This window comes from Grammomys surdaster, unplaced genomic scaffold (assembly GCF_004785775.1).
Source record: "Grammomys surdaster isolate TR1022 unplaced genomic scaffold, NIH_TR_1.0 166, whole genome shotgun sequence".
NCBI lineage: Eukaryota > Metazoa > Chordata > Mammalia > Rodentia > Muridae > Grammomys > Grammomys surdaster.
The window spans coordinates 13246134-13272822 of NW_021604614.1; the positions used below are offsets into that span (position 1 = coordinate 13246134).

The 26689-nt window shown below is 51.6% G+C and overlaps 2 protein-coding genes and 1 long non-coding RNA gene across 3 annotated transcripts in view; 2 read left to right on the plus strand and 1 right to left on the minus strand.

Moving 5' to 3' along the window:
* Window positions 1-278, minus strand: part of Setd1b (SET domain containing 1B, histone lysine methyltransferase) — a 30977-nt gene extending 30699 nt beyond the window's left edge. Inside the window, exon 1 of the mRNA XM_028765927.1 lies at window positions 182-278. The gene's annotated coding sequence lies outside the window, so the exon portion shown is untranslated. The remainder of the gene's footprint in view (window positions 1-181) is intronic.
* Window positions 279-1280: 1002 nt separating this feature from the next.
* Window positions 1281-8962, plus strand: LOC114620126. Its single transcript, XR_003711272.1, has 3 exons — window positions 1281-2804; window positions 4619-4729; window positions 5105-8962. It is a non-coding gene; the product is annotated as an uncharacterized LOC114620126 (long non-coding RNA).
* A 1381-nt stretch (window positions 8963-10343) lies between these two features.
* Window positions 10344-26364, plus strand: Rhof (ras homolog family member F, filopodia associated). The gene is made up of 5 exons (XM_028765918.1): window positions 10344-10506; window positions 10763-10850; window positions 23921-24030; window positions 24112-24246; window positions 24881-26364. Exons 1-5 carry the CDS (start codon window positions 10369-10371, stop codon window positions 25043-25045), a joined length of 636 nt encoding a protein of 211 aa, XP_028621751.1. The 5' UTR covers window positions 10344-10368; the 3' UTR covers window positions 25046-26364.
* The last annotated feature ends 325 nt before the right edge of the window (window positions 26365-26689 follow it).

Genomic DNA, 26689 nt, shown 5'->3' on the forward strand with positions numbered 1-26689 from the left:
CACCATGTACTGGCTGGCGGCGCAGGGAGGCCGGCGCCCGGCGGGGACGCTCGGCCCGGCTCGGGCGCGGGGCGCGCGGCAGGCCTGGCGTCGCTCGCCGGGGCGGGGGCCGGGGGCTCGGGCCGCCCGGCTGTTCCTGCCCGCGGCCTCTCTTCCTCCCTCCCTCCCCAGCCGCGCTTACATCCCCGCCGGGCGCCGGCCTCCCTGCGCCGCCAGCCAGTACATGGTGTCCCCCGCGGGAGCCGAGGCCGGGGCGGCCGGACCGGGGGCCGGGATGGGGGGGACGCCGCCGCCTTAGCGGCTGCCGGGCCCCGAGCTGCCGCTGCCCTTGCTGCCGCTGCCGCCGCCGCTGCCGCCGCTGCTGCTGCTGCTGCTGCCCGGGAGGCGGCTGGCGGCGGAGGCTCGGCTCCCAGTAGCCGCACATCCCACAATACACCGCTAAGGAGCCCGACCCGAGCGCTCACCCTCCTCCTCTTCCTCCTCCTCCTCCTCTTCCTCCTCCCCTCGCCTTCCTCGCCGCTTCCCCAGGCACTCTCCCGGCGGCGGCAGCTGCGCCGCCAAAGCCCCGGGCCCCAGCGGCCCCCCACCCCTCACTCGCGCGCTCCCACACTGCCTCCCCCCCCCCCCCGGGGGGGAGGGCCTTTTAATTTAGGGTTTGGGGGGGGGGAGGGGGGGGGGGGGTGGGGCGGGGGGGGGGGGGGAGCGGGGGGTCTCCACGGCTTCTACCTCCCCCCCCCCCGCCGCGGCTGGGGCTACCCCTTCGAGCTACGGAACACTCCACGGCGTGCGCCCCCAGGGCCTCCCAAACTGTTTCCAAACTGCCCAGACTGGAGGTGGACGCGTGGAGACTCGGCGAAAAGGGCTGGGTTTCGAGTGGGGTGATTGTGTGTGTGTTTGACTACAAGGAGCCCCGGGAGGGAGGCAGACGTCGACCCCCCTAAACGAGTTTGCAATCGAGGTATCTCCGATCCCGCTTCCTCTTCGGTCCGCACACCCTCCCCCCCCTCCTTCCCTCCCTCCCTGGAGCTGTGCTGGGGAGGGGAAACCGAGGTTTGGAACCACAGTAGCCTTCACATTCCTGGGAGGATACAACCCTCGCCTGGACGGGGAAGATAGCTCTTTATTTTTTTTTATTTTTTCCTTTCTGTTTTTAGTTTTGGAGGGGAGCGCCCAGTAATTGTCTTAAACACATGCTCCTTCCTCCAGCCACCAGCGACAGAGAGTCCCCTTTTTTGCATTTATCATTTTCCTTCCCCCTTTCTTTATTAAAGGTCCGGGAGTGGCGGCGGCCAATCAGCGCTCGGCTTCCATTTTGTGAGTTCAACTCTGAGGCTTCCCCGGCTTTCGCGTGGATCTGTTTGCAGACCCCTCGGTCTCTCTTCTCGGGCTGCCGAGGCGAAGCAGCCGCCTCGCCGGGGCTTCGTGCTGCTGTATTTCATATTGGGGCTCTTTTCGGGGGTTTGTAATTTGGCCGTGGGTAGGTAATTGGCTGGAGCAGGGCGGCAGGGCGCGGCAGCCAATCAGCACGCGGCTTCTATAGGGCTTGAGTTATTAGACGCTGATCTCAAAACATCCTTCATCAGACTCCAAGGAGAGGCCAACAGATGAGGGGAGCCATTTTTCTGCAATGGAATTAAATGGCCAAGTGGGTTTTTCCTTTGTTGCAAATGGGGAATGCTTCTCCTTTGACTCCACCATCCAGTTCAGGACGCCTGAATGTGTTTAACATTTGCCAAAGGACTCACACTTGGAAGAATGAAGAAGACCTTTTAAAAAGATCTGGATTTTTCCTTATGACTTGGAATCCATCTTTGTCTTGTATAACTAGGTCATAGCACACTATTAATGTCAGCAGTTAACAGTTTTGAATTCAAAAAAAACTAAGTAAACGACATATTTAATTTTTTCCTCTTTTTTTTTTTCTTGGGTGGGTGGAGGGAGAGCTTGGAGCTGTCTTAATCTGTATTCTCTTGACTGAACAATAAATTTTTAAATATAGTTTCCTCTATTAAACACTTAAGCCTGACCATCTTATTAACTCTATTTTTTAACAAGGTAATGTTTTAAATGTATAGTTGTAGCGAAACGGCAACAATAACAAAAAAACTGTGAGCTGTTGTTACTGTTAAATTTTCTAAAAACCTTTTACATTGTAAGTACCCAATCCATTCTGTCCTTACTGCACTGCCGTTTTCATGTTACTGTCGCCTGAGATGTCCTGAATTTTCGGAACCTTCATCTGCATGTGTCTTTGTCTCTGTCTGATGTAAGTCAGTTAAAATGCTTTTAGACGTTTGCTTCTATAAAGCTACGATTTTTAGCTTCGAGCTTTTTTGGAAAAAAAATAATGTTTACAGCCATAGTTGCTATTCAGATTTCTTCCCAGTAGCTCGTACACTTTCTTTAAAAATCGATCTATTTGAAGAAAAACAGCTGTTTTTCTCGACTTGGGTGTGGGGTGGTGGAGGGTGAGAGAAAGGAAGACCTTTTGTATAAAGAAAGACTGAAAGCCGTCACTGGAAACTAGATTAAAACTGGAAAACAAGCCCTATCCGGTTCATGCCAAACACCTACGTTAACTCGGTGGTCTTTTCTAGGTTGGTTGGGATGGCTGGTGAGCTATTTTGCCTTTTGTTTGATTTGACTTGTGTTTTCGCCTTTTGTTTCTTAATGACGATCACACCATTGGTAAAGCCAGAGCAGTAAACAGCCCTCAGCGAAGCCGCCTTTTTGCCAGCCCAACCCTGGAAAGTTTGCAGTCGTGGAAGGAGCAGAAATACCATGAGTATAACTTACAAAAAAAGGTAACAACAAAGGGACACTATAACCCCAGATTTTTCCCCTAACTAAACAACCAAACAACACCTCCCTCAAAAAAAACCTGTTATTTTTATAATAACATCTCCAAAAACAACGCCCAGCTTTTTCTTCTAGACTCCATGGCACCGGGCTGAGCGGGTAAGTAAAAAAAAAAAAAAAATACTAAAATTAAAAAGGAATTTAAAGTTTTTTTTGCCCCCTTCGAGGAATTCTTGATTGAGCAGGCCATGAGCAGGCAGATAGATGACTGGGAGCAGGGGCTTCTTGAGTTTGGCAGCCGATTGCAGTGGGTGGGTGAGGGGACAAGGGCTCTCCAGACCCCTCTGCCTCTTTTGCCCCAAAGGCGAAGAGAGCCTGTCCCCAGTACCCTGGGGCATCCATGGAGCTGCCTGCGCTAGTTCCTTTGGCTAGCCTCAGGTCTGAACCTTGGTGGCAGAGAAGAAATTGAAGTGGTTTGGAGATTGGAGGGGCTGAAAAAGCGAGGAAACCTTCCCACCCATCCTAAGGTGTCGTTCCCATTTGATTGTGGGGGGTTCTGCACCCGGAAGCCAGCTTTTCGGGGCTCCGGTGCTCGCCTGCTCTTCCAAAGAGAAGGACAAAAGGCCGGCGTCCATGTTGGCACCATGACGCAGCATCTCTCCCGCCTGCAGCCCGGCGCTGCTTGTCCTCCGGGCCGCGCTCGCTCCTCCCTCCCAAACACGAGTTTTATTTTCAGGTTTTTGAGCCGAGCCGAGGGTTGGGTCGGGTTGGAGCCAAGGCTGAAGCCGCCCGGAGGTTCAGTACTGCTATGGCTAATGGCGGCCGGCTCTCCTCCTTCCTTCCGCCATCCTGCTTTTCCCCGGTTGTCGCTGGGAGCCGGGAGGCAGTCCCGGGCCCTAAGAGCCTGCAAGGCTCGGCGCCCGCGATCCTGATGTCGGGTCTCGGGAGACCTTAGGCCTCGGGGGGCGTCGCGCACCATGATTCCCGTACTCGCTCCCTCCCCCGCGTACCCCACCCCCCAGGCGCGGCTCCGGCAGTGGCGGCCGCGGGGGGAGCCGAGGCCGGGTCGGGCCGGGCGAGCCGCTCGAGGCGGGTTGAGGACCCCGATCTCCGTTGCAGCCCCGGACTCCCAAGGCCCACGCGGGCACGAGGCCTCGCCCTGGCTGCACTGCCTGCGGTTCTGCCTCGGAAGAGCAGCTAGTAGTTAGCCAAGGGCTAAGAGGCCGCTCGAGCCTCCCTTCACTGCCCACTTGGCTTCAGGAGACCCACCCCTGCCTCCCCCTAGTCGTCCTTTGATAGTCGAGCCGGAGGGGCGGGTCTCCCCTTTTGTCCCCACTTTGGGTTAGAGGCCCTCGCAGTGGCTAAGTCCCTTCACTTGGAAGCCAAGGGCACAGCCTCCAACCTGCTCTCTGTGGGTTGGAGGTGTGTTTTGGAAGGGGGGGCTGGGGCCTGGGAAAGCCGAGTGGGGCCTCCCCCGCGGGATCCCCCCCACACCCCCCGCCGCGATAGTGCCCGAGGGTAAAGCCTTAGATCCCGGCCTTCCCGGGGGAGGGGATGCGGACAGGGCGGGTCTTTGGAAATGCAGATGAGTCGTCTCCTGCTGCTCGTCTCCCGGCCTGAACTTTAGTGACTCAGCCCCCCTCACCGCACCCCCACCCATTCCAGAGTGAGGGCCGCCTTGTCAGCTGGGAAAGGGGGGGGCAGCGTTTCTGTGGCTCCCTTTCCACCTAGTAGACCCTGTTGGTTTGCATTTGGCCAATCCATTCTCTCTGACCTGCAAACTGTGGAACTGCCCCTAACAGATCGTCCGAATTTACAGGTCTTGGCCGGAAGACAGGAGCAATGCCTGTGTTATTCCCACAGTAGACAATCCTTGCTTCCTCCGGACATCTGGAGCAGGCCTAGTTTGACTGACAGCCTTCCCACTAAGGTAGGTAAGAGCCCTTTCCCAAGTTCAGAGAACTGTTGCTGGGGGCTTTGACCTGCGGCCTTCGAAGGGCGGCTTGGGCTCCCCAAACCCGCTGGGCTGGTTCTCCAGCCCCTCCCCCACGCTGATGTGGCGGTTGTGTGTGTGAAATGGGCGGCCTGCTGGGTCCATCCAGCCCCGCCTGTCAGCTTCTGCTGTCGGGGCGTTTAGGGCGGGCGATTCTCTGCTGAATTTAGCAGCTTACTAGAGCAAGGACTACGAAGTATTTCCCAGTGGTGTGTTTTATGGTGGGTGGGAGGGCCCTGGAAGCTTCGGAAGACAGTGACTGTTGGCAGGCTTGCCTGTGGTGCTTCAGACATTCTTCCTGAACCCTATTAGGGTGACCAAATGAGCCCCCTTCTGATGCCTGGCTTGCTGGATAGACAAAGAACCAGAAGACCTGAAGTGTTAGGCTCCAGTTTCCCAAGAGAAAAGGTTTCCTTGGCTTCTCCTTTTCCTGGATCCTCACAGTGGCCCCCCTGGTTCTCAACAAGGCCAGGCGTTTCTAGAATGTGACAAAGCTGGACATGAAAGTAGGTTGGCCCTTTACCTGTCTGTAGTGACCTTACATAGTCAACAAGGTCTGTGTGTAGTCTCTGAGCAGGATCTCCCAGCTGCACCGGCATCAGAAGTCAGCGGTGGAACCCATTCAACCTGACTGTGCCCGCCTCTCGAGTTTGTCTTGTAGGCAGTACATCTAGGAACTTGCCCTTCTTACAAGGTTCCCAGGTACGGCCAGGTTTCTAGACTCTCCCTAGTAGGTGACACCTGGGATGCTACCCGGCTTGGTGGCTAGCAGTTGGCTTGCCCTCCTCCCAGGCAGGAAGCTTCGCTGCTGAAATTGGTGTGGCCCTTGATCTCTGACCCCTGCCCCCCTAGTGTGTTTCTTGTTACGTTACTTTGATAAGCCATTTGGCCGCAGGTGCCGCGGATCCTGCTGGCTTCCCCTATTTAGGCTTCAGCTTCCAGCCTCTTGTCTTCTCTTTTCTCCTCACCCCTACAGTGAGTGCTGACGTGTGAGTTAGGGAGCCTGGAAGGCTTCCCTGAGTTGTTGGAGGCATTTTGGTGCCTAATCAGGGATGCTTCAAGTCTGGCAGCCGTGGGCTAGATGTGGACCAAGCTAGTGACCTTGGACCAGTGTATCTCCCTCCCCCTCTCCCCGTAAAAGACCACAATACCTGCTGGAAAAGGTTGGTGGGAGGATTAAGGGAGATTAAGGGGGCCAGACTCCTGCTCTGACTTCGCAATCAGTTGGCCTCCATTGTGATAAGGATTGTTGCGGGGAGTGGCTGCTCGCTGCGCGGGTGGGGGCTGGGCTGTCTCCTGGGCTCCTCCCCGCCAGCCCACTTCCTGAAGCACGTGCTGGAGCCTCCAGGCAAAGGAGAAAGAAAACTGGCTCTGCTTGGGAAGGCAGCCAGCCCTGTTTTTCTTCCAGTGTTTGAGTCCAGGCTGTTCCGGGCTCCGTGGGCTGTTTTGTGGTTGGGTCACGATTTTAAGGGCCACCCACCAATGGCCCCAAGAGAAGAAATGTCTCACCCAAGGTTATGAGGCCACCACAGGCAGAGCCTGGACAGGGTTCCAGGTGTCTTGATTTTCAGCCCAGAGCCTGGGCCCGTGACACCCCCTTGCCCAGCTGTCTGGGTTATTTTAGGCTCCCTCCTGTGCCAGCTGTCTGCCTTTATCACTGCCAGAGAGCTGTCTGGTTTAGCAAGGCACCACAATGGTCCTGTGGCTCCTGCTGGTGCAGAGGGCCAGGCATCAAGTCCGTGGATGAGCTGGCTTTATGCTGGGAAGGCCGAACTCATCACCCCAATTGAGAAAGGGGGAGGGAAGAGCACTTTCCCAAGTTGGTCTCGTTCATATACATACCCGGTAAGCCTTCGAACACACTTGATCTATCTAAGGGCTCTGGTTAGAGTCCTTGGGTCTGGGGGTCTTTATCTCCTACAGCCTCAGACTAATTGATTTAAGTCGCGCTGTGTCAGCTGTACCCTGGAGGGCTACAGGCTTTAGGGACCAATTAGGCGCTAAACTGCGACTCGATGCTTGAAAGGGGAAGATGGAAGTGACCCGGCCAACGGTGACAGTCTCTACTTCAGGCTTTTTTCCCACCTCCCTTTCTCCTTTCTTTGGCCCCCTTATCACCCCCTGGGCAGTAGGGTGGGGCAGTTTGTCCTGCTGTTGTTCCTGGCCCTGAGGGGTGCCCCGCCTCCTGGTCGCCCACTGAGCGTAGGGCGGGGCTGCTTTGGCCTGCTGAGAGAGGGCCACGCCAGCGGAAGGCTTGCCTGAACTGGGAGGTGGCTGCACTAGCTTTACTACACAGATTCCAGTGTCCCCGCCCCTTCCGGCTCCTCCACCTGGCCTGGAGCCCAAGTTTGGAATATGACCTTTTTAGACTCTCCGAGTTGAGGCAGCCACCGTGATGGGTCGGAAAACCGGCCATCACCGCTGTCCTGTCCCCAGTGTTTTCTCGGAGTGTTCTGTGCCCTCAGGCAAATTCTTGCTGAAGGGAGCCAGGAGGGGAACGTTGAACAACAACAAAAAAACCTTTTGAGCTATTTCTAACATTTTCGTTTGATGGAGGAGGGTCTTGCCGTGTCCAGACTAGTCCTAGTGACAGTTTGGGACCGTAGGTACATTCCTTTGTACCAGCGTTAGCTGGTTTTCAGCCTGGCTACCAAAAATGACTCGCCCATCTTCCGCTTGTTCCCTAAAGCTGTTAGGCAGCCGAGACCTGGCGGGAGACTGCTTAACTAGGTAGATAAGATAGCCCGGCTTCACCCCTCTGCTTTATCTTAAGGCTAGAGCTAGAGTCTTTATCACCCCCTCTTATCTGGACCATCTGCATTTGGATAGCTCAATAATTGATTTATGGCTCTCTGAGAAGGGGAGTGGAGGCCTCAGCCTCCCCCACCCAAATTTGTACTTTGTCCTGAAAGACTGTCTGTCTGTCTCTGCTCCCCTGGATCTGTGGTTCAATCTTACCAGCGACCACCTGGCAGCTCCCTGAGGGGGTTTGTGTGAAGCAGGAACCAGTGGAAGGAATTTCTTGCTTTCCTATGCTCTCTAGGAATTCCTGGATAATCTAGAGTGACCCAGGCCCCCAGAACATCTTGCAGATGAGGGAGTAAGCCACCCTGGGTGGGTGAGTGTGTGTATCTCCTCAACTGGGCCGCACTGGCCCGGCCTGACCTCTGAGGAGGCTCTCGACAGTAGCTGGCTGGATTCCTGGGTATTTTTAGCTACAGATCCAGCCCCACTATCACCAGGAAAGCTGAGTCCAAATCCAACACTCTAGGCCTGGTAGTGCTGGGGCTCTGCCCGCCCCCTGCTGAGGTGGGACTGGGTGGGTAAGGCAGGCTGGAACCCACCCGAGCCAGAACTGATTGCTTTTGGTCTTTTCCTCTCTGCATTTTCCTGCAGACTTGCTCTGTCACCAAGGATGGAGAGTGCAGATGGAGGTCCGGGAAGTTTGTGGGAAGCCGGGAGCCCTCTCTTGGTTGTATGTAGTAGAACAAGTTCTTTTTCTCAGAAGTGAATTCAACCCCTGGCAAATGCAGCCATCCAGTGTCCTGGGTTGAGAGCCAAGCCAAAAGCCGTCTGAGAGAAGAAACCTGGGGGGTCCTACAAAGGTAAGTGGGTCCCAGCTCACTCCAGATCTCCCTCCCTTTGTGTGATTGTTATTCGGAGTGGCCTGCGCCTCTGGCATATCAATGGAAATTGTGTTTCCTTTCTTTCTTTCTTTCTTTCTTTCTTTCTTTATTTATTTATTTATTTATTTATTTATTTTTGCTACCCTCACGGACCACTAATAGCCCTAGCTCCTCCTTCCCTGCCTCCATTGAGTCCTGTCTGCTGTGTCTCTTTGCAGCCCTCCTCCCCCTCAACCAGCACTTAGGCCCTCCCTGATTTAGCCGGTTACCTTGACAACCACTTGGGCCTGTTTCCCTCATCACCACTGAAAACCTGAAGAAGGTTTTCCAGCTGCGGTACATTTGCCCAAGTTGGGCACCCCTCCAGCTTCTATTGGCTCGCCCTCTATGCAACTGTACCCAATATAACACACACAACCTTCCCTGTTCCTCAGCTGTAGTCTCTCTGGTCCGGGGAACTCCATCACACTGCCTCCTCAAGACTGAGCTCCTCACAGGCAGGAACATGGTCTTTTCTCAATAAACAAGTTGCAAAAAAAAGGAACGAATGAGTTGCTGAACATTTGTCAATGGGGCCCTTGATCCAGGGATAAGAGGGGCTTCTCCCTAACAGCTGGAGGTTGGTTCAGGTTTCCACACATCCAGTCCCGGTCGTCTGAGTTTCCACGGGCGGTCGATGCTGCCCTCTGGTGGTGTAGCCATGTATTGCGTCTCCTGGAGCAATGGGGAGGGGGCGGGGAAACAAGAACTGAGGTTGGTCGTTTACTCCGCAAAGTAAAATTTTCTGGATGTTTGTTGAGAACTTGAAGATCGGGAATCTGCATTGTGAGGCCCAGGGCAAGAAGACCCAAGTGAAGAGGTGAACTCCCGATAGTAGGAGTGTACACGTCTTCAGGGTCTGCCGACAGCTGGCAGTCTCCTGGGGTCCTATCACTTGACCACTTTTTTAGAAGTGGACCCTCGGCAGACAGTAACAGGAAAAGGATGGGCCACAGTGACATGGGCCAGCTGTACTGCTAGTACTTGCTTGTGTTATGCTCTTAGCCTAAGAGCTATTTGGGGATGAGAGTGGAGTTCCTGGGATGAGAGACGGGCTAGAGGACACCAGAACGCTTCTTGCTGGAGACAGGGAATTATCAGTTTCCAAAGTTTACGGAAGGGCTAGGTATTCTCAGCTAGGACTCTCAGCTTGTCACGTTTGCCACGGGTCATGTTTGGGGTCGCCCTTCTGAGCCATGTATTTTGAGTCGGCCCTGAACACAGCCTGTTGACCAGAAGTCAGTGCAGAAGGGCTTCGCCGGCAGGGGGCGCCGTGGCTCCACAGTGCGGGCCGACAGAATGGGTGGGGAGGATAGGCGAGCAGAATTCCTGCATTTGCACACTGACGAGGACCAGGGTCAGACTATATGGACGCACACAACCCACTTTTTGGCATCTTCTCCGGACGACCGCGGCTACAACCTATGGGAAGATAGGCTGTGTCAGCTGATTAGCAGCAGGGCTGGATGCGAACCGGGGTGCTAGGGTACAGCCCGCCAATCAACACATCTCTTTGGGGGGGTGGGACCGGCCAATCAAAGGGTCCTTGCTAGAAGGCGGAGCCTGCCAACCAAAGGCTGTCCCTGTGAAGAAGCAGAAACCACGAATCTACCAAGCAGGGGGTGGGGGTGCAGGGACGCGTGGTGATGGGGATGCACTGCGCTTGCGGCTCAGCACCCATTTCCTCGGGTTCTTCATTTCCCCTGGGACTGCAAGACAAAATACCCAGGGCCCGGACCACAGCAGAGGGGAATTAAGACAAGGAGGTGAACCTGGGAGGCTGCCTGGCAGAGGTGGCGCCAGCTGCCCGTGGGTGGAGCCTCGTAGCCCTGCCCTGTAGCCCCGCTCCCGCCCTGTCGCTCAACTGGGCTCTAGCCAGCGCGCAGCATCCAGCGCTGCGGGCTCCGGGCTATGGACGCCCCGGGTGCTCCGGCCCCAGCCGCCGCCCCCAGCTCGGCGAGGAAGGAGCTGAAGATAGTGATCGTAGGTGACGGCGGCTGCGGCAAGACGTCCCTGCTAATGGTGTACTGCCAAGGCTCATTTCCCGAGGTAAGGCCCGCTTAGTGACTGGAGGGGTGAGGGATGAGCTTGGGACCACAGGGAACAAGGGGTTTTCCCCAGCCTGGACCATGGAGTTCCTGATGTCTCCTCCAGGCAACCCTTTGACAGTTCCTGAGCCCAGTGGTTTGCCAGGTCTGAGCTGGTTGGAGCGAGGGTGTTAGACAGTTGTGGGGGAGGGATATGTCTGGGATTGTAGCCCTCCTTTGCACCCCTTAAAAAATCAACCCGACCCCCTCTCCCACAGCACTATGCCCCGTCGGTGTTTGAGAAGTACACGGCTAGTGTGACAGTGGGCAACAAGGAGGTGACCCTGAACCTCTACGACACGGCTGGTGAGTGCACCAGAGCCCAGAGGGTCCCTGTGGTCATCCCCAAGGTTTCCCCTGCCTTCTGGGGGCATTTCCTTCCTGACACCCTAACAGGCCAGGTCCCTGCAGGGTGCTGGCTGGCTGAGAGGTTCTGGAAGCCAAAAGAACCTCAGCCATCTCAGCTTTAAGTGGGGATGATAGATTGAGGTGCATTCTGAGCCCCCGGCGGGGGGGGGGGCCGCCCCGGCGCGGCGCCCCAGCGCTATGTACCTTTCCCCAGCATTGTTCCTCTCCTGTGGTTCTAGAAAAACGTGGGCTGTGCTTCTGCCTCCCAGGGTTGCAGAATTCTGGTCTTTGCTTTGAGTCCCCTGGGGCTTGGATTCCACTGGGCTGTGTTTCTTGGCCCTATAATTTTAGGTTACTGAGGTCTAGATCAGAGAGAGCCTCCAGGATTCTGCCTATAGCTGGGCAGGTCTGTGTGTTGGGACTCCAAGGTCCTGTGATTGTATCTCTCTTCCTGTGCCCCTGGCTTCTGGGATATTAGCGCTCCAGTCCATTCTGTGTTTTCTTGTTTGTTTGTTTTCTGTGAAGAAACAGACCACTTTAGCAAAGACTCTAAAGTCTGGATCAAAATAAGGCACTCTCTGCTACTGCCAGCCCCTCAAAGAGGGAACTCCTGCTCATAGTCCGGGAACACCGCGATTCCCTTTGGGATGTCATCAGCCTTTGCAGGGTAAAGGTTGGACCAGGTGGAGCCTCACCCAGTTCTGTGACTCAGTGTTTAGTGACGGGTGGAACCACGTCATTGAGTGCCCCTTCCCTGCTAGTTCATCCTTGCATGTGTGACCATCTCTTAGTTGGAACACAAATCCAGGCCCTCTCTCCGCCCTTCCTGGAGAAAATCAGGAGGGGACAGTCACCACCTCAGGCCTTTATCTCACTCCTGTAACCGGCAGGTTCTTTTGGAGAGACACCCTACCCCTCTAGTGACCCGCTGAGGCTTCCCACCCATCTCCTCCAACGCCAGGTGTATGAGGAAGGAATTCCTGAGGCGTGGTCTAGAGAGTCTGTCTGGAAAACCCACTTTCACAGGCCTCTTACTAGGAACCAGGGAGGGGCAGGACCATTGACCACACTTTGAGGGACGTTCTGGCTGAACACAGGTATTGCATACCAACCCACATCTCTGAGAGGCCAGGAAGTCTGTTTTCCCCTCCCTCTGCCACCAGGCTTTTCCTCTCGAATCCCAGAATTCCCTGTTCAGGACAGTTCCCCCCCCCACCAGAGCAGAGCAGAGACCATTTTGGGTGTTTTCTGGAAAAAGAAAGATACTCAACAGATATGTCAGGCAGCCGTGTCATATGAGGGCTCAGAAAGCTGCTACTGGGCCGAAGGATGAGTTTGTCCCAAGAGGCTGTGGCGGGATGGAGGGAGACCCCAGTGGCTCTCATGAGGAGCTTGTGGGGATTGTTTGTCGTAATGATCTTGTCTATGAATTTCTACTTCGTGCTTGGAAACAGACCTAGATTCTGACTTGGTTTCACTAGTTGTGCCTTTGAGAGCTTCTGAGCCTCATTCTCATCTTTCCTCAGAGCTAAAAGAGTCAAAAGAATTAAATCAAATTTCATATACCCAGCACAGGGGCTGGCCCTTTGGACGGCTCAGCACATACTGTTCTTTAGACTTCTTTGTTTTGTTTTGTGCTAGGGCTGGAAATCAGACTCTTGGGAATACTAAGTGCTCTACCACCGAGCTAAATCCCCAGCCCTCAATCTGAGTGAGCTTGTTTGTTTGAGACAGGGTCTCTGTTCCTCTGGCTGGCCACCAAACACCCTGAGTAGCCTCTGCGGTCCTCCGATCCTCCAGCCTCCTGAGGTATGCACCACCACACATGGTTCTGGCCCTAGCCCTTTCTGTAGGGTACGGAGAATCAAGATGGGGCCTCAAGAGTGTCCTCTGTGACTGGGGAAATTCTAATGGAAGGAGGAAATTCCCTGGTCAGTGAGCAGAGTGCTTGTGAGGCTGGGTCATTCCCCTCGTGTGTGCACAGTGTTTGTCAGGAGGAGGCTCTACAAGTGTCTGTGGAGTAAATGAACTCATCATCGGGGGGGTGAGTCAGCCCTACCTGTGGCTGGGTCTTGGGGTAATGTGGGAGAAAATGATGGTCAGTAGCTGTCTAGACTAGAGAAAAGGGGAGGCTCAGGGAGTGAGAGCAACGACTGAGTTACAGATGAATTTAGTAAATGCCATAGAAAGTTCTAGAACCGGGGAGAGGAGTCTGCCTTCCCAGTCAGCTGTGATCAGCATTATAGGACAGGAATGATCCCCCCAAATTGAATTTTTTTCTAAACCCAAAATGGAATGGTGACCATGGGCAATGCTAGATCCATGCCCACAAGGCCCATATGAAAGGCCTGTCTGGCTACTTGTCCCCATCCTGCGGAAGTAGTCAGAGACACCACAGCCCTTTACTGAGCACTGGGTGCTCAAGAGGTAGAGGAGGTGGGGCCCCAGCACCCACAGCCTCAGTAGCCTCCCCTGAGCCTTGACATCTTCAGACAGGAAGCTGTGGTGAGGCCGGAAGGTTCCTGGGCAGAGGGGTGGTGTCATGGTGGGGTTGTTTAGACACCACCCAAAGACTCTCGAATCTAGTACTGGCGGGACACAGAGGCTTGGGGTGCTATGTGCGAGAGAATGAATAGGAAAAAAGTGTGTGTGTGTGTGTGTGTGTGTGTGTGTATGTATGTGTGTGTATGGGGGTGGGGCAAGATCTGCTAAGACTAGGAGTCAGGACAAGACAGAGTAAGTCAAGTCACGGACCGCAGTCTAAGGTCAGGCGGGGAGTTCCCTGACTGACTCTTCTTGTCCCTGGGGAGGAAAGGGGGCTGGGGGTGGGCTAGTCGTGTAAAAGCTCCCTCCCTCGGCAGCTTCCCCTTCTCATGCTGCCAACACCCCGGTCTCTAAGCAATGCTTTAGTCAAAACGGCTCACCTCCTGCAGATTTAGGGATCACCGTGGCCAGTCTTCAACACAGCTCTAGGAAAAGGAACTCTTGTCAAGGGGATGCCCCACTTCGCAGGGGAATTATGTCAGGTGGGGTGACAGCCTCACTTCCCCCTGCCCCACAGACTGCAGGGAAATGGGTGAGACTTCAGGAGAGCTCAGGCCCACGGCCCCATTCCTTACTAGAACCAAGGGCATGCTTAGGAGACGCTGGCAGCCTTTGGGACTATGGGCAGGCAACTGTTCATCTTTAGGACAATGGACCAACATAGTGGGTGGGAGCCCCTAAAGGGGCTCAGAGGTTTAGGTTAGAATTTCACCTGGGCTGCCGGGCAGTGGTGGCGCACGCCTTTAATCCCAGCACTTGGGAGGCAGAGGAAGGCGGATTTCTGAGTTTGAGACCAGTCTGGTCTACAGAGTGAATTCCAGGACAGTCAGGGCTACACAGAGAAACCCTGTCTTGAAAAAACCTAAAAAAAAAAAAGAAAGAAAGAAAAAGAGAATTTCACCTGGGTCATTAACTGTAATAGCAGTAGTCACCCCTCTGCTCTGCCCAGTCCCAAAGACTTTTTGTTTCACAAATCAGCATAGCACAAATCACCACTCTCCCAGATAAAGAAATTGAGGCTTAGGAAGAAAGGACTCAGGCCTCAGAATGTATGTGCACCCTCCAGGGAGGCACAGGGCAACAGTACCTAAATTCCTTGTCTTTTGTTTGTTTAGTTTTTAAATTATCTGTCTTCAGACACACCAGAAGAGGGCATCGGATCCCATTACAGATGGTTGTGAGCCACCATGTGGTTGCTAGGAATTGAACTCAGGACCTCTGGAAGAGCAGTCAGTGCTCTTAACCTCTGGGCCATCTCTCCAGCCCTTGTTTTATTGTTTGTTTGTGTGAGGCAGGGTTTCTCTGTGTAGCCCTGGCTGTCCTAGAACTCACTCTGTAGACCAGGCTGGCCTCGAACTCAGAAATACACCTGCCTCTGCCCCTCTGCCTCTGCCTCCCAATGCTGGATTAAAGACATGCACTACCTCAGCCCAACTCAAATTCCTTATTTTTATCAGTGTGAAAGACCCACACTGAATCCTAAGGCCATACAGAATCAAGCCGGGGGAGGAAATAGTGTCTAAGCTGCTCACACACACCCCCACTTCCTACCCCTCCCCCCCCCCCCACATCCCTACTCCCGTTCCCTTCCTCAGGCTCCCTCTTTCATGAGACACTTGTTTTTTTCCCAAGCACCCTTGTCAGGGCTGGGGTGTTGTCCTATTTTAGTGTCCTGTTGCTGTAACAAAAACGGTTATCAAAAGCCACTTTGTGGGAAGAAAGGGCTTAGTTGATTGACAGTCCATCCTTGAGGGGAGCCAATGTAGGACTCACAGAACCTAGCTCAGTGGCTCTCAGCCCTCCTAACACTGCCGCCCTTTAATACAGTTCCTCATGTGGTGGTGGCCCTCAACCATAACATTTTGTTTGCTTGCTACTTCATAACTATAATTTGGATACTGTTATGAATGTCTAATATGCAGGATAGCTGATATGTGTCCTCTGTGAAAGGGTTGTTCAATCCCCAAAGGGGTCGCAACTCACAGCTTGAGAAACACTGACCGAGAATCAGAAAGCATGGACGAGTGCCGCTGCTTACTGGTTTGTTCAGCTACCTTCTTATAGAACCCAGGACCACCGGCTTCAAGGCTGGCACCACCCAAAGTGTGTTTCTCTGACCTCCACAATTAGCAGCCTAGAGAATGCCTCACAGACATGCCCGCAGGCCAATCTGATGGAGGGAAGTGTCAACTGAGGTTCTTTCTTCTCAGATGTGTCAACTTGACAACCAAGATTAGCCATTACAGGTGTAGAGAAAGCAGCTCTTTTCTTGCCTTCTGGGGGTAGGCTGAACAACACAACACAAAACAAAACACCTGAGTACCTTTTATCACAGTCTGTCTAGCTGTGTGGGGTAAGTCATTTCAATTGTCTTTTGTTTTGGTTTTTCTGGCTAGGAAGCAGTTACTGCCTAACTTGTATGGTTGCTGTGTGGAATGATAAATTGTGCATGTAGACAGCTCGGTTATTTGGAGTGTGTACTACACTTGCAGATGACCCGAGCCTGTTCACAGCACCCATTCCAAATGGCTCACAACTGCCTGTAAGTCCAGCTTTAGGAGAGCCAGTACCCCTGGACTCCCGTGGGCACCCACATTCTCAAGGGCATAGATTGCTTTATTGATGCCCACATTTATTTATTGTTTGTTTGTTTTGTTTTTCGAGACAGGGTTTTTCTGTATATCTCTGGCTGTCCTGGAACTCACTCTGTAGACCAGGCTGTCCTCGAACTCAGAAATCCACCTGCCTCTGCCTCCCAAGTGCTGGGATTAAAGGCGTGTGCCACCACCACCCGGCTGATGCACACATTTATACAAATTAAATTAAATTAAAAAAGCATTTTGAACAGGGTAGGCAGTCACAGATGGATATTACTATCAGTCAGCATCTCCGTAATCGGCTCCATTTCACAGATAGGAAAATTGAATGTGGGTTTCAGTCCTAGTGGGGAGTCTTTGGTGGACACACTGGGTGCTTTTAGAACAGCTGGGGCAGGCAGCTGACCTTGGCAATGGAGACGAAGCTCTTTGGTACTGCAGTTTACAGAGTGCCCAACTGTGACCTTGACAGACTTGCTCTCCTGAGTCACCTCCTGGGCGCTGCTTGGATTAGCGCAGCAGGTCGGGAAGTGAAACCCAATGCCAAAGGGTTGTGTGAGCACCGGGCTGGACTTCGCTTTATTCTTTTGCTCACTGAATTTCTTTCTTTTTTTTTTTTTTTTTTTTTTTTTTTTTTTTTTTTTTTTTTTTTTTTGGTTTTTCGAGACAGGGTTTCTCTGTGTAGTTCTGGCTGTCCTGGAACTCACTCTGTAGACCAGGCTGGCTTCGAACTCAGAAATCCACCTGCCTCTGCCTCCCAAGTGCTGGGATTAAAGGCGTGAGCCACCACTGCCCGGCTCTCACTGAATTTCTAATGCACTCACCTGACTTCAAAGATGTGAGCAGTGACCCCCCCCCTCCCTGGGAAGGGAATAGAAGTCATAAAAAATACGGCAGCACCAGATAGTAAGATGTATCCTAAAGCAAAAGAGAACCTTTGTTACGGGACATTGGTTCAGGGTGGTCAAGAAAGGTTTCCTGGAGGAGGTGACATTTCTGCTTAGACCCAGTAATAAGGAAGGAGAGAGAACCAGCCAGCTGCAACCTGTCCAGAGAACCTTCTGGAAGAGGGAACAGCAGCAGCAGAGTGTGTGACCACTCTGCCTGCTGTGGCTCAACTTCCTCCAACCTACAGCAGCATGACTCCGCCCACTTCCACCCAGTTCTCTCTTTAATGTAATAGTGGGGTTGTGTGTAGTTACTCGGACCTCATCTCTGCTGCTACTTGAACCGAAGCAAGTGATTAGCCGCCGTTTGCTGACTGTGCCCTGGGGGCCAGGAATTCTTAAGGAGATAGTAAACAGGTCTGTGTCTATGGAACTTGTCAAGAACAAACAGAATGGGCCACACTTGGAAGACAGGCAGGGAGGGCCTATCAGAGGCATGTAGAGAAAGCACCAACCAGTACTGGACCTCATTTTACAACTGTTGGTGGAAACCTCTAGACCAGTGGTTCTCAACCTGTGGGTCGGGACCCTTTTGGGGGGTTGGGGCATGAAATGTCCCTTTGACAGGAGTCACATCAGATATCCTGCATATCAGATACTTATACTGTGATTCATAACAGTGACAGTGTCAAAATTATAGTCAGGAAGTAGCAATGAAAATATATTTATAGTTGGGGGGTCACAGCATTAAGGAGGTTGAGAACCACTGCTCTAGACAAATGTTTGGAAGAGAGTGCTTGTTACACCAGATGTCACCCCTACCCCCACCCACAACTTAGAGGCCTAGATCCTGTCTTTACCCGATACAGAATAAGAGCTCTTAGTTTATATTAATTCCATTTAGAATGGAGTAGTTTGGAGTTGGCTGCTTGCTCTGTGACTTTGGCTAAGTTGCTTCTCCTCTGTAAACTGAGCCCTTAGTATAGGAAATCTGAGCGCAGTCATGGTACTCACAGAGGATGTGTTCCAAGAACCCCACTCACGGCCATTGATAGTAAAATCCCGTGGAGATGCAAGTTTGATCCTTATATACTTTATGTATGTGAGAACACTCTCTTCAGACATACCAGAAGAGGGCATCAGATTCCATTACGAATGGTTGTGAGCCACCATGTGGTTGCTGGGAATTGAACTCAGGACCTCTGAAAGAGCAGTCAGTGCTCTTAACCACTGAGCCATCTCTCCAGCCCCAAGGTATGGGGCTTTACATACCCTTTCAGTTTCCCCTGGGCTACTCCTGATACAGTATCAGTGCTGTGCAAATAGTTGCCACCTGGATTATTTAGGGAAAGGTGACAAGAAGTCTATATTTGTTCAATACCGATATGTTTCTACCTGAATGTTTCTATCTGAAGTTATTTCTGTGCATACAGAATCCAAAGACACTGGGTTGACTGTATTTATATTTTCCCTTTCATTTAAGTAATTAAGGGCATCATGTTTCTCTGTACAACCCTGGCTGTCCTGGAACTCGATCTGTAGACCAGGCTGGCCTCGAACTCAGAGATCCACCTGCCTCTGCCTCCCAAGTGCTGGGACAAAAACATGTGCATCATCACCATCTGGTAAAGGCATCTTTTTTTTTTTAAGAACTATTTTTATGTATGTTTACCTGTGTGTATGTATGTGCAGTACATATGTGACTGGTGCCTAGAGGAGATCAGAAGAGGGGATCAGATTCTCTGGAACTACAGTTACAGATGACTGAGCCGTGCGAGTACTGGGTACAGAACTTGGGTTCTTGCCGGGCGGTGGTGGCACACACCTTTAATCCCAGCACTTGGGAGGCAGAGGCAGGTGGATTTTTGAGTTCGGGGCCAGCCTACTCTAAACAGTGAGTTCCAGGACAGCCAGGGCTACACAGAGAAACCCTGTCTCTAAAAACCAAAAACAAAAAAACAATAAACTTGGGTTCTCTTTGAGAGTGGCAAGTACTTTTTTTTATTTTAAATTAATTTTTATTATGTATGTGCATATGTATATGTATCTGTATGTATGTGCAAGTGAGTGCAAGTATCTCTGAAAGTCCAGAAGAAGACGTTGGATCTCTAGGGCGGTGGTGAGCTGGGAAGCAAACCAGATCCTCCCTAAGAGCAGCAAGTACTCTTAACTGTTGGGCCATCTCTCCAGCCCCTGAAAAGAACCCTTAATGATGAATAGGCAGACACTTAAAAACCTAGGAGCTGTAGAGATGGCTCAGTGGTTAAGAGCACTTGCTGCTCTTATAGGGGACCCACGCTTATATCCCAGTACCCACATGACAGCTCACAATTTTCTGTAACTCTAATTGCAGGGGATGTGACGCCTCTAGTGGCCTCTGTAGGCATTGCATGTACATGGTGCACAGAAGTACATGCAAGAAAAACATGGTATAAGGTACACATACACATAAAACAGAAAATAAATTTTTTAGAAAAGCAGACATTGGGGTTAGAGAGATGGTGGAGCAGTTTAGAGCATTGGATGCTCTTGCCAAGAACCAGGTTTAGGTTTTCAGTACTCGCATAATGGCCCTAGGAACACACACAATGCACGTATACACACACAGGCAAAGCACCCATGCCCATTTTGATGGTTTGAATGAAAACAGTTGCCATAGCTCATATGTTTGAATGCTTGGTGCCCAGCTGTTTGGGAAGGATTAGGAGGTGTGGCCTTACTGGAGGAGGTGTCACTGGGAATGTGGGCTGTAACATTTCAAAGGCTTATGCCAGCCCTGCCTGCAACGCGAAACCTAACTACTTCTCTAGCACCGTATCTGCCTGCGAGCTGCTGTGTTTCCACCGTGATGATACTGGACTAAACCTCCCAAGCTGTAAGCCAGCCCAAATCAAATGCTTTCTTTTAAAAGTTGCTTTGAAGCCGGGCGGTGGTGGCACACGCCTTTAATCCCAGCACTTGGGAGGCAGAAGCAGGCGGATTTCTGAGTTCGAGGCCAGCCTGGTCTACAGAGTGAGCTCTAGGACAGCCAGGACTACAGAGAGGAATCTTGTCTCGAAAAAACAAAACAAACAAACAAACAAAAAAAAAGTTGCTTTGGTCATGGTGTCTCAGCATTCACAGCATTAGAATAGTAACTAAGACATACATAAAATAATCACCTCAGGGTGGTGGCACATGCCTTTAATCCCAGCACTCAGGAGGCAGAGGCAGGCAGATCTCTATGAGTTTGGGGCCAGTTTAATCTTAATAGTTAGACCCAGGACAGCCAAGACTATATAATGAGACCTTGTCTCAAAAAAAAAAAAAAAATGAAGAAGGAAATCGATCAATCAATCACTGGTAGTTTGAAGAGGGGGAAATGGGGACAGGGCCACTAGCAAGCAATACACAGATCCAAGCCCTGCATGGGGCTCTCTGCAGTGACAGCCACCAGCCCATTGTGACAATTAAATCATTTGAAATGTAGCTATGTAGTACAGTCAAGAAACTCATTTTTTTCTTATTAACATTCAGATAGTCACCTAGGGCCGGAAGCTGCCCTGTTGGATACACAGGCCTAGAAAGACATTGACAGAGGTCTGAAGAGAAGGTTTGGGGTCGCCGGGCGGTGTTGGCGCACGCCTTTAATCCCAGCACTTGGGAGGCAGAAGCAGGTGGGTTTCTGAGTTCAAGGCTAGCCTGGTCTACAGAGAAACCCTGTCTTCAAAAACCAAAAAAAAAAAAAGACTGTTTGGGGTCATATATGGGATAACATTCTGAGTCAGTGGCCCACTGCCCCACAAAGGGTGTGTCCTGTCTCCTGGTTGTGGTGAGGAGGAAGACTGCAGTCGAGACCACTTCTCCCTTGTTGAGGGGACTTGGGCAAAAGGACAGCATGACAGCCCGTGCATACTGAGATTCACTACACACTAGAGGGATATTGGCACATCACATAGCAGGTTTTATTACTTGTCCATGTCTCAGTTGGGTGGGCTGGTATGTATCAGCACTTGGAAGTTGGAGGTAGATGGGCCTAGAGTTCTGGACCAGCCTGCTGGGACACATGAAACATTATCTCAAAAAACAAACAAACAAACAAACAAAAAAACAATACAGGCAGCTAGGCAGTGGTGATGCACTCCCGGCGGCGCTCAGGAGGTAGAGGTAGGTAGATCTGTGTGTTTGAGGCCAGCCAGAGCAAAGGAGAGGCAGGGCTATACAAAAGAAACCCTGTATCAAACCCCTAAAATATGCAGGCATGCACACACAGGTGGCACATGCCTTTAATCCCAGTACTTCGGAAGCAGAGGGAGGAGAGTTAGAAGCCAGCCAAAGCTTACACAGTGAGGCCATTTTTAAAAACAACAATGAAAGAAGGAAGGAAGGAAGGAAGAGCCGGGCGGTGGTGGCGCACGCCTTTAATCCCAGCACTTGGGATGTAGAGGCAGGTGGATTTCTGAGTTCGAGAGTTCGAGGCTAGCCTGGTCTACAGAGTGAGTTCCAGGACAGCCAGGGCTACACAGAGAAACCCTGTCTCAAAAAACCAAAAAAAGAAGAAAGGAAGGAAGGAAGGAAAAGAAAAAGAAATGGGCTGGAGAGTTGGCTCAGTGATTGAGAGTACTAGCTGCTCTTTCAGAGGACCCAGGTTCAATTCTCAGCACCCACATGACTGCTCACAACTCTCTGTAACTACAATTCAGGGGGTGTCTAATGCCCTCTTCTGGACTCTGGTGGCACTGCAGGTATGTGATGCATAGACATACATTCAAGCAAAACACTCATTCATACACAAAAGCAGCCAGTGGTCTTAACAGTGGAGCCATTTCACCACCCCCCATCCCATAAGTTTTTTTTTAATTAATTAACTAATTAAAAATTATTTTTTGTTTTCTCAAGACAGGGTTTCTTTCTTTCTCTCTTTCTTTCTTTCTTTCTTTTTCTTTTTTTTTTGTTTATTGCCGGGCAGTGGTGGCACATGCCTTTTAATCCCAGCACTTGGGAGGCAGAAGCAGGTGGATTTCTGAGTTCAAGGCCAGCCTGGTCTACAGAGTATCAGGACAGCCAGGGCTACACAGAGAAACCCTGTCTCAAAAAAACAAAAGCAAACAAAAAGATTTATATGTATCAGTGTTTGGCCTGCACATTATGTGTCTGATCCCCCCACACACACCCCAGGCATCAGAATAGCGTTTCAGATCCCCTGAAACTGGAGTCATGGAGGGTTGTGAGCTATCATGTGGGTACTGGGAACAGAACCTGGGTCCTCTGGAAGAGCAGCAAGTGCTATTAACTGCTGAGCCAATAAATCAATTAAAAGAATAAAAAAGAGAATGAATGGAAACCTAGTCACTAGGGTAAAGGTTGACAACTGAACTATCACTCATATCTGGTGGAGGGGACAGTCAGTTTTCTATAATACAGAGGCAGTGGTATGTCAGCCACTGGAGGAGTAGTTGACCAACATCTAATGGCACAGGGTTTTTAGTGTGCTTTTACTTGGGTAGATGTGGAAGGTGTGACTTTGTTTTCTTGATTTTGGGGGTATTGGTTGTTGTATTAGGTTTTTGTTTGCATGAGTAGGAAGAGGGATAGAATCTTTAAGTTAAAAAACTATTTTAACTAACCAAAAATACAATAAAGAATTTCCCAAGTAACTAATAAACATTTAAAATTCAAAAATAAATAAAAAGAAAAAATTAAAAGATGTCAGGGTTGTATGTGGAGACTCTGGCCCTGCGGATGACATATCTGAGTGAAGATCACATAGCAAGTGAGAAACACAGCTAAGGTTTGAACTTGTGTCTGACCTGGCTCCAGTGCCCCCTTTGCAGCTGTTCTTTGATGGAGCTGGCTGAGGGTAAGACCAGGCAGGTGTGAGGGGACCTGTGCCTGTTACCAACGAGAGACGAGAGACGAAGGAAGAGTGTATATCCTGACTGGAGGGCAGGCTGGCACCACCCAGAAATATGGAGCCAGGGTAGGATGGGGACCTCCTGGACTTCCATATTCCTTGCAGCAGATGGACATTACATTGTGCAGAGGTGGCTCAGGGTCACCAGTGAGTCTTAAAAGTATCCCATCCTCACTGTGGTGGTTTTAAAAAAAATACTTTTGCATGGTGACTCTCGGCTGGTGTCAGGACTAAGGGATAAAAATACCTTTCTGGTGAAGTGGATGAAATCTGAATTCAGAATGCATCAAGGAAAGGAGTTAGTGTGGCTTCCTGGGCTCGATGCCAGGACCACCACACGTGAGGGATGGCTGTTCTGAGGCCCTCTGCTAGGCCAGCTCTGAGGGTAGCACATCTGTAGTTTCCGCTTCAGAGACAGATTAGGCAGGTGAGCGAAACACCAACCCTGAAGCTCAGAAGAGTTCCTTGTATTCTCCCTTGCAGTGTCTTCTCTCTGGGAGCTTAAAACTGTTGACAAGAGATGTTTCTCTCCAGCTCAGCATGATGGTATACCCAGCACGTAGGAGACAGAGGCAGGCAAATGCCTGTGGTTTGAGGCTAGCCACTAGGTCCTGATTGGACTAGGGCTGTGGAGGGCTGTGTCTGGGACCGTCCTATGTTCCCCCAGTAGGTGTGAGGTGCAGTTAGGAGCTGATTGCCCCCGTGAGTGAGATGTGGTCATAAAGATGCTTGTTCCGACCTCATTAGCATTTGTAAGAATGGGCAAAGGGAATCCAGTCAGCTGTCCCAGCACCAAGGAAGCTGGAGCCCAGCACATGCTTCCGGGCCTTGGGGATATCCAAATGGAAAAAAACAAAAACAAAAAAAACATCCCAGATCTGAGTCTCAGGTTTGACAGGCAGGGAAGCATATCCATCCTTGGCAGAATGGTTGCAGTTTACAGTTTTTCTCTATTTTCAGTCATATAATCTGTCTCCCCTTTCCCTGTCCCAGCCATTATATATGAAGAAACTAGTCCCCCAGGTCATCCCGTCATCAAAGCCCAGACAGGGGACCCCAGGCAGCCAGGGATTCATGCCTCTGACACTCCCTGCCCCCTGATTTCAGGGCAGGAAGACTATGATCGGCTGCGGCCCCTGTCCTACCAGAACACACACCTCGTTCTCATCTGTTACGATGTCATGAACCCCACCAGTTACGACAACGTCCTCATCAAGGTACTGTGTCCTGCCTGCCTGAGAGAGGGCTCAGCTCCAGAGTGCTCTCTGCCCTGATAACCTATCTTTCTCCCTCCTCAGTGGTTCCCTGAAGTCACACATTTCTGCCGAGGGATCCCCACGGTGCTGATCGGCTGCAAGACAGACCTGAGGAAGGACAAGGAGCAGTTGAGGAAGCTCCGGGCAGCCCAGCTGGAACCCATTACCTACACACAGGTGGGTCAGGGTCCTAGTGACCGATGTGAGGGTCCACGATCCTTGAACAGCCATAGCCAGAAACCACCTAGGCCACATTGTCTTCTCAATTGCAAGCTCTTACCAGGCTTTTGGGGAACTGAAGCAAACAAGGGTCTAGGAGTCATCTAAAAAAAAAAAAAAAAATACTGAGCATGGCGGTGCTCAGCTTTAATCCCAGCACCCAGCCTGGTCTAAAGAGTGAGTTCCAGGCCAGCCAGAGCTACATAGTGAAGCCATGTCTCACATAGACACTAATAATAGTATAACCAAGATTTTTATTATTTCACTCTATCCGCAAACTCAGTCGCCTCAATTGCACTGACAGGAAGAGAAGCATGAGTCGCAGCTAGCACTAGCCACATCCTCAGAATTCCGCTCTCCCCTCTGCTGAAAGTCACAGTGAGAAGGGGATGGGTGGGAGCCATTGTGGGGTTTCTTCCATCCAGCCATGCAAACACCAAACTGGCCAGTGCTGGAACAGAGACAGAGGTCCCCACCAACTCTGGAGAGCCTCCAAAGCTAGCCCCAAACTCCTAAGACTCTGGGGAGGGGGGGCCTCAGGAGGCCCCAGGCCCCTCATCTAATTAACACTGCCTCTTTCCCCCAACTCCAGGGCCTGAGTGCCTGTGAACAGATGCGAGGCGCACTCTATCTGGAATGTTCTGCCAAGTTTCGGGAGAACGTGGAAGACGTCTTCAGGGAAGCCACCAAGGTGGCCCTCAGCGCCCTGAAGAAAGCACAGAGGCAGAAAAAACACAGGATCTGTCTGCTGCTGTGACCCAGGAGGCAGAGAGCCTGAGTGGAACTGTCACGGCCGGGGACCCAGGCCCAGCCTCCATCACATCTCTGCGGTGTCTGGCATCTGGGGCTAGACTCTCAGAACATTCTGGAACGGCCCCCTTTGGGTTCAGGCTGTAGTTCACTAGTGAATGAGGGTGCCAGACCCACCAATGTTCCTCTACCCCAGAACTGGCACTTGTCCCAGGCCACAGGAGGGCCCTTGTCACAGCTCCTCTTTGCCCCAAGCCATGCGTGTCTCTCCCTTTCCAAACCCAATTCATGCCTGAAATGCAGAACGGCACCGGGAATTGTGGGTAAACACGGATATGCAACACTGTTCACGAGCGTCCCAAGCCCACTGTTTCTGTCACGGTCTCCCTGAGCTACTGAGATAGGCTCGGCTACATCCTCCAGCCCCTTCCTGCTTCCCCTCAGGAACCTGGGGACCACAGCCTATCAGGAGAACACAGGCATCAAGCCGGACATGGAGCTGGCACCAGCCTCTCCCTCCCTATCTATGGCACTGAGGACTTCTGTCTCAGGCTTGGTCACAGCCTGAGATGCATGTTCAGAGGGAGAAGAAACAATCTCTCAAAATGTCAAAATATACTCAGGCCAGCCAGGCTACCCACCTGATCCAGGTCTGACCTCCAAACCCCCAGCCAACTCTCACTGGAAACTCCAATGCTTATACCACCTTTAGGAGCCTCAGGCAAATGGGCTCTCTCCCTAGACTATGGCCCACCTGTAAGTGGCCAGGATTTGGTCATTTAGATAGTCAAGCTTCTTGCCACCCAACTCAGTTTCTGCTTCTACCGGATGTGGAGCTCAGGAGTGGACTATCTCTGCCTCATTCCAGAACTAACATGGCCACCCCTGCCCACGCTGGAGAGTTTCTCAGAACTAGCCTGCTGACCACCAGTGTCTCCAACAGCAAAATTCTTAAGTCCCAACGCTCCTTCCGGAAGGTCTAGAGTCTGCCTTTCAGAACTGTTCAAGCCCAATATACCAGGTAGGTTTAGTGCCGCCAAAATGAAGGCATCGTCTGAGAAGAAACCATGGCCTTGGCTGGCCCATCTGCCACAGCACTACTTGACTTGGCCCCCCAGAGTCAGATTGCCAAGGAAAGAGACTTCTGGTCCCCTTTCCCAAATGCCCCAATGCCCTGCAGAGCCAACCAAGGACCTCTTGTTCTCTCAGAATCCAGGGCCTTGTGGACAGATTGTGGTATACAGCAACGGTCAGCAAACCACAACCTATGGGTCACATGTGGCCACTGCCTGTTTTTGTAAATAAAGTTTTATTGAACAGCCACAATTATGTAATGGCAGTTTTTGCTCTACAACTGCAGGCTAGAAGTTGCCACAGGGCTAGCCCACAAAACCCAAAATATTCATCTTCTGGGCTTTAATGGGAAAAGTTTGCTGAGTCCTAATCTGTGGCAATCCCAGGTACCTTCGAAGGTGATTGGGGACAGGAGACCAAGGGCAGAAACAGGGCAGGGATGAAGGGAGGGCCAGGCTGTGACAAACAGAAGCAGGTGCCTGATCCTGCCCTTTGGGAATGTTGCCAGGCCTTCCATGTTTTTGTAAGGTAAACAGAAATCTGGATTCTTATGCTGAATCTCACCATGGGGAAGGCG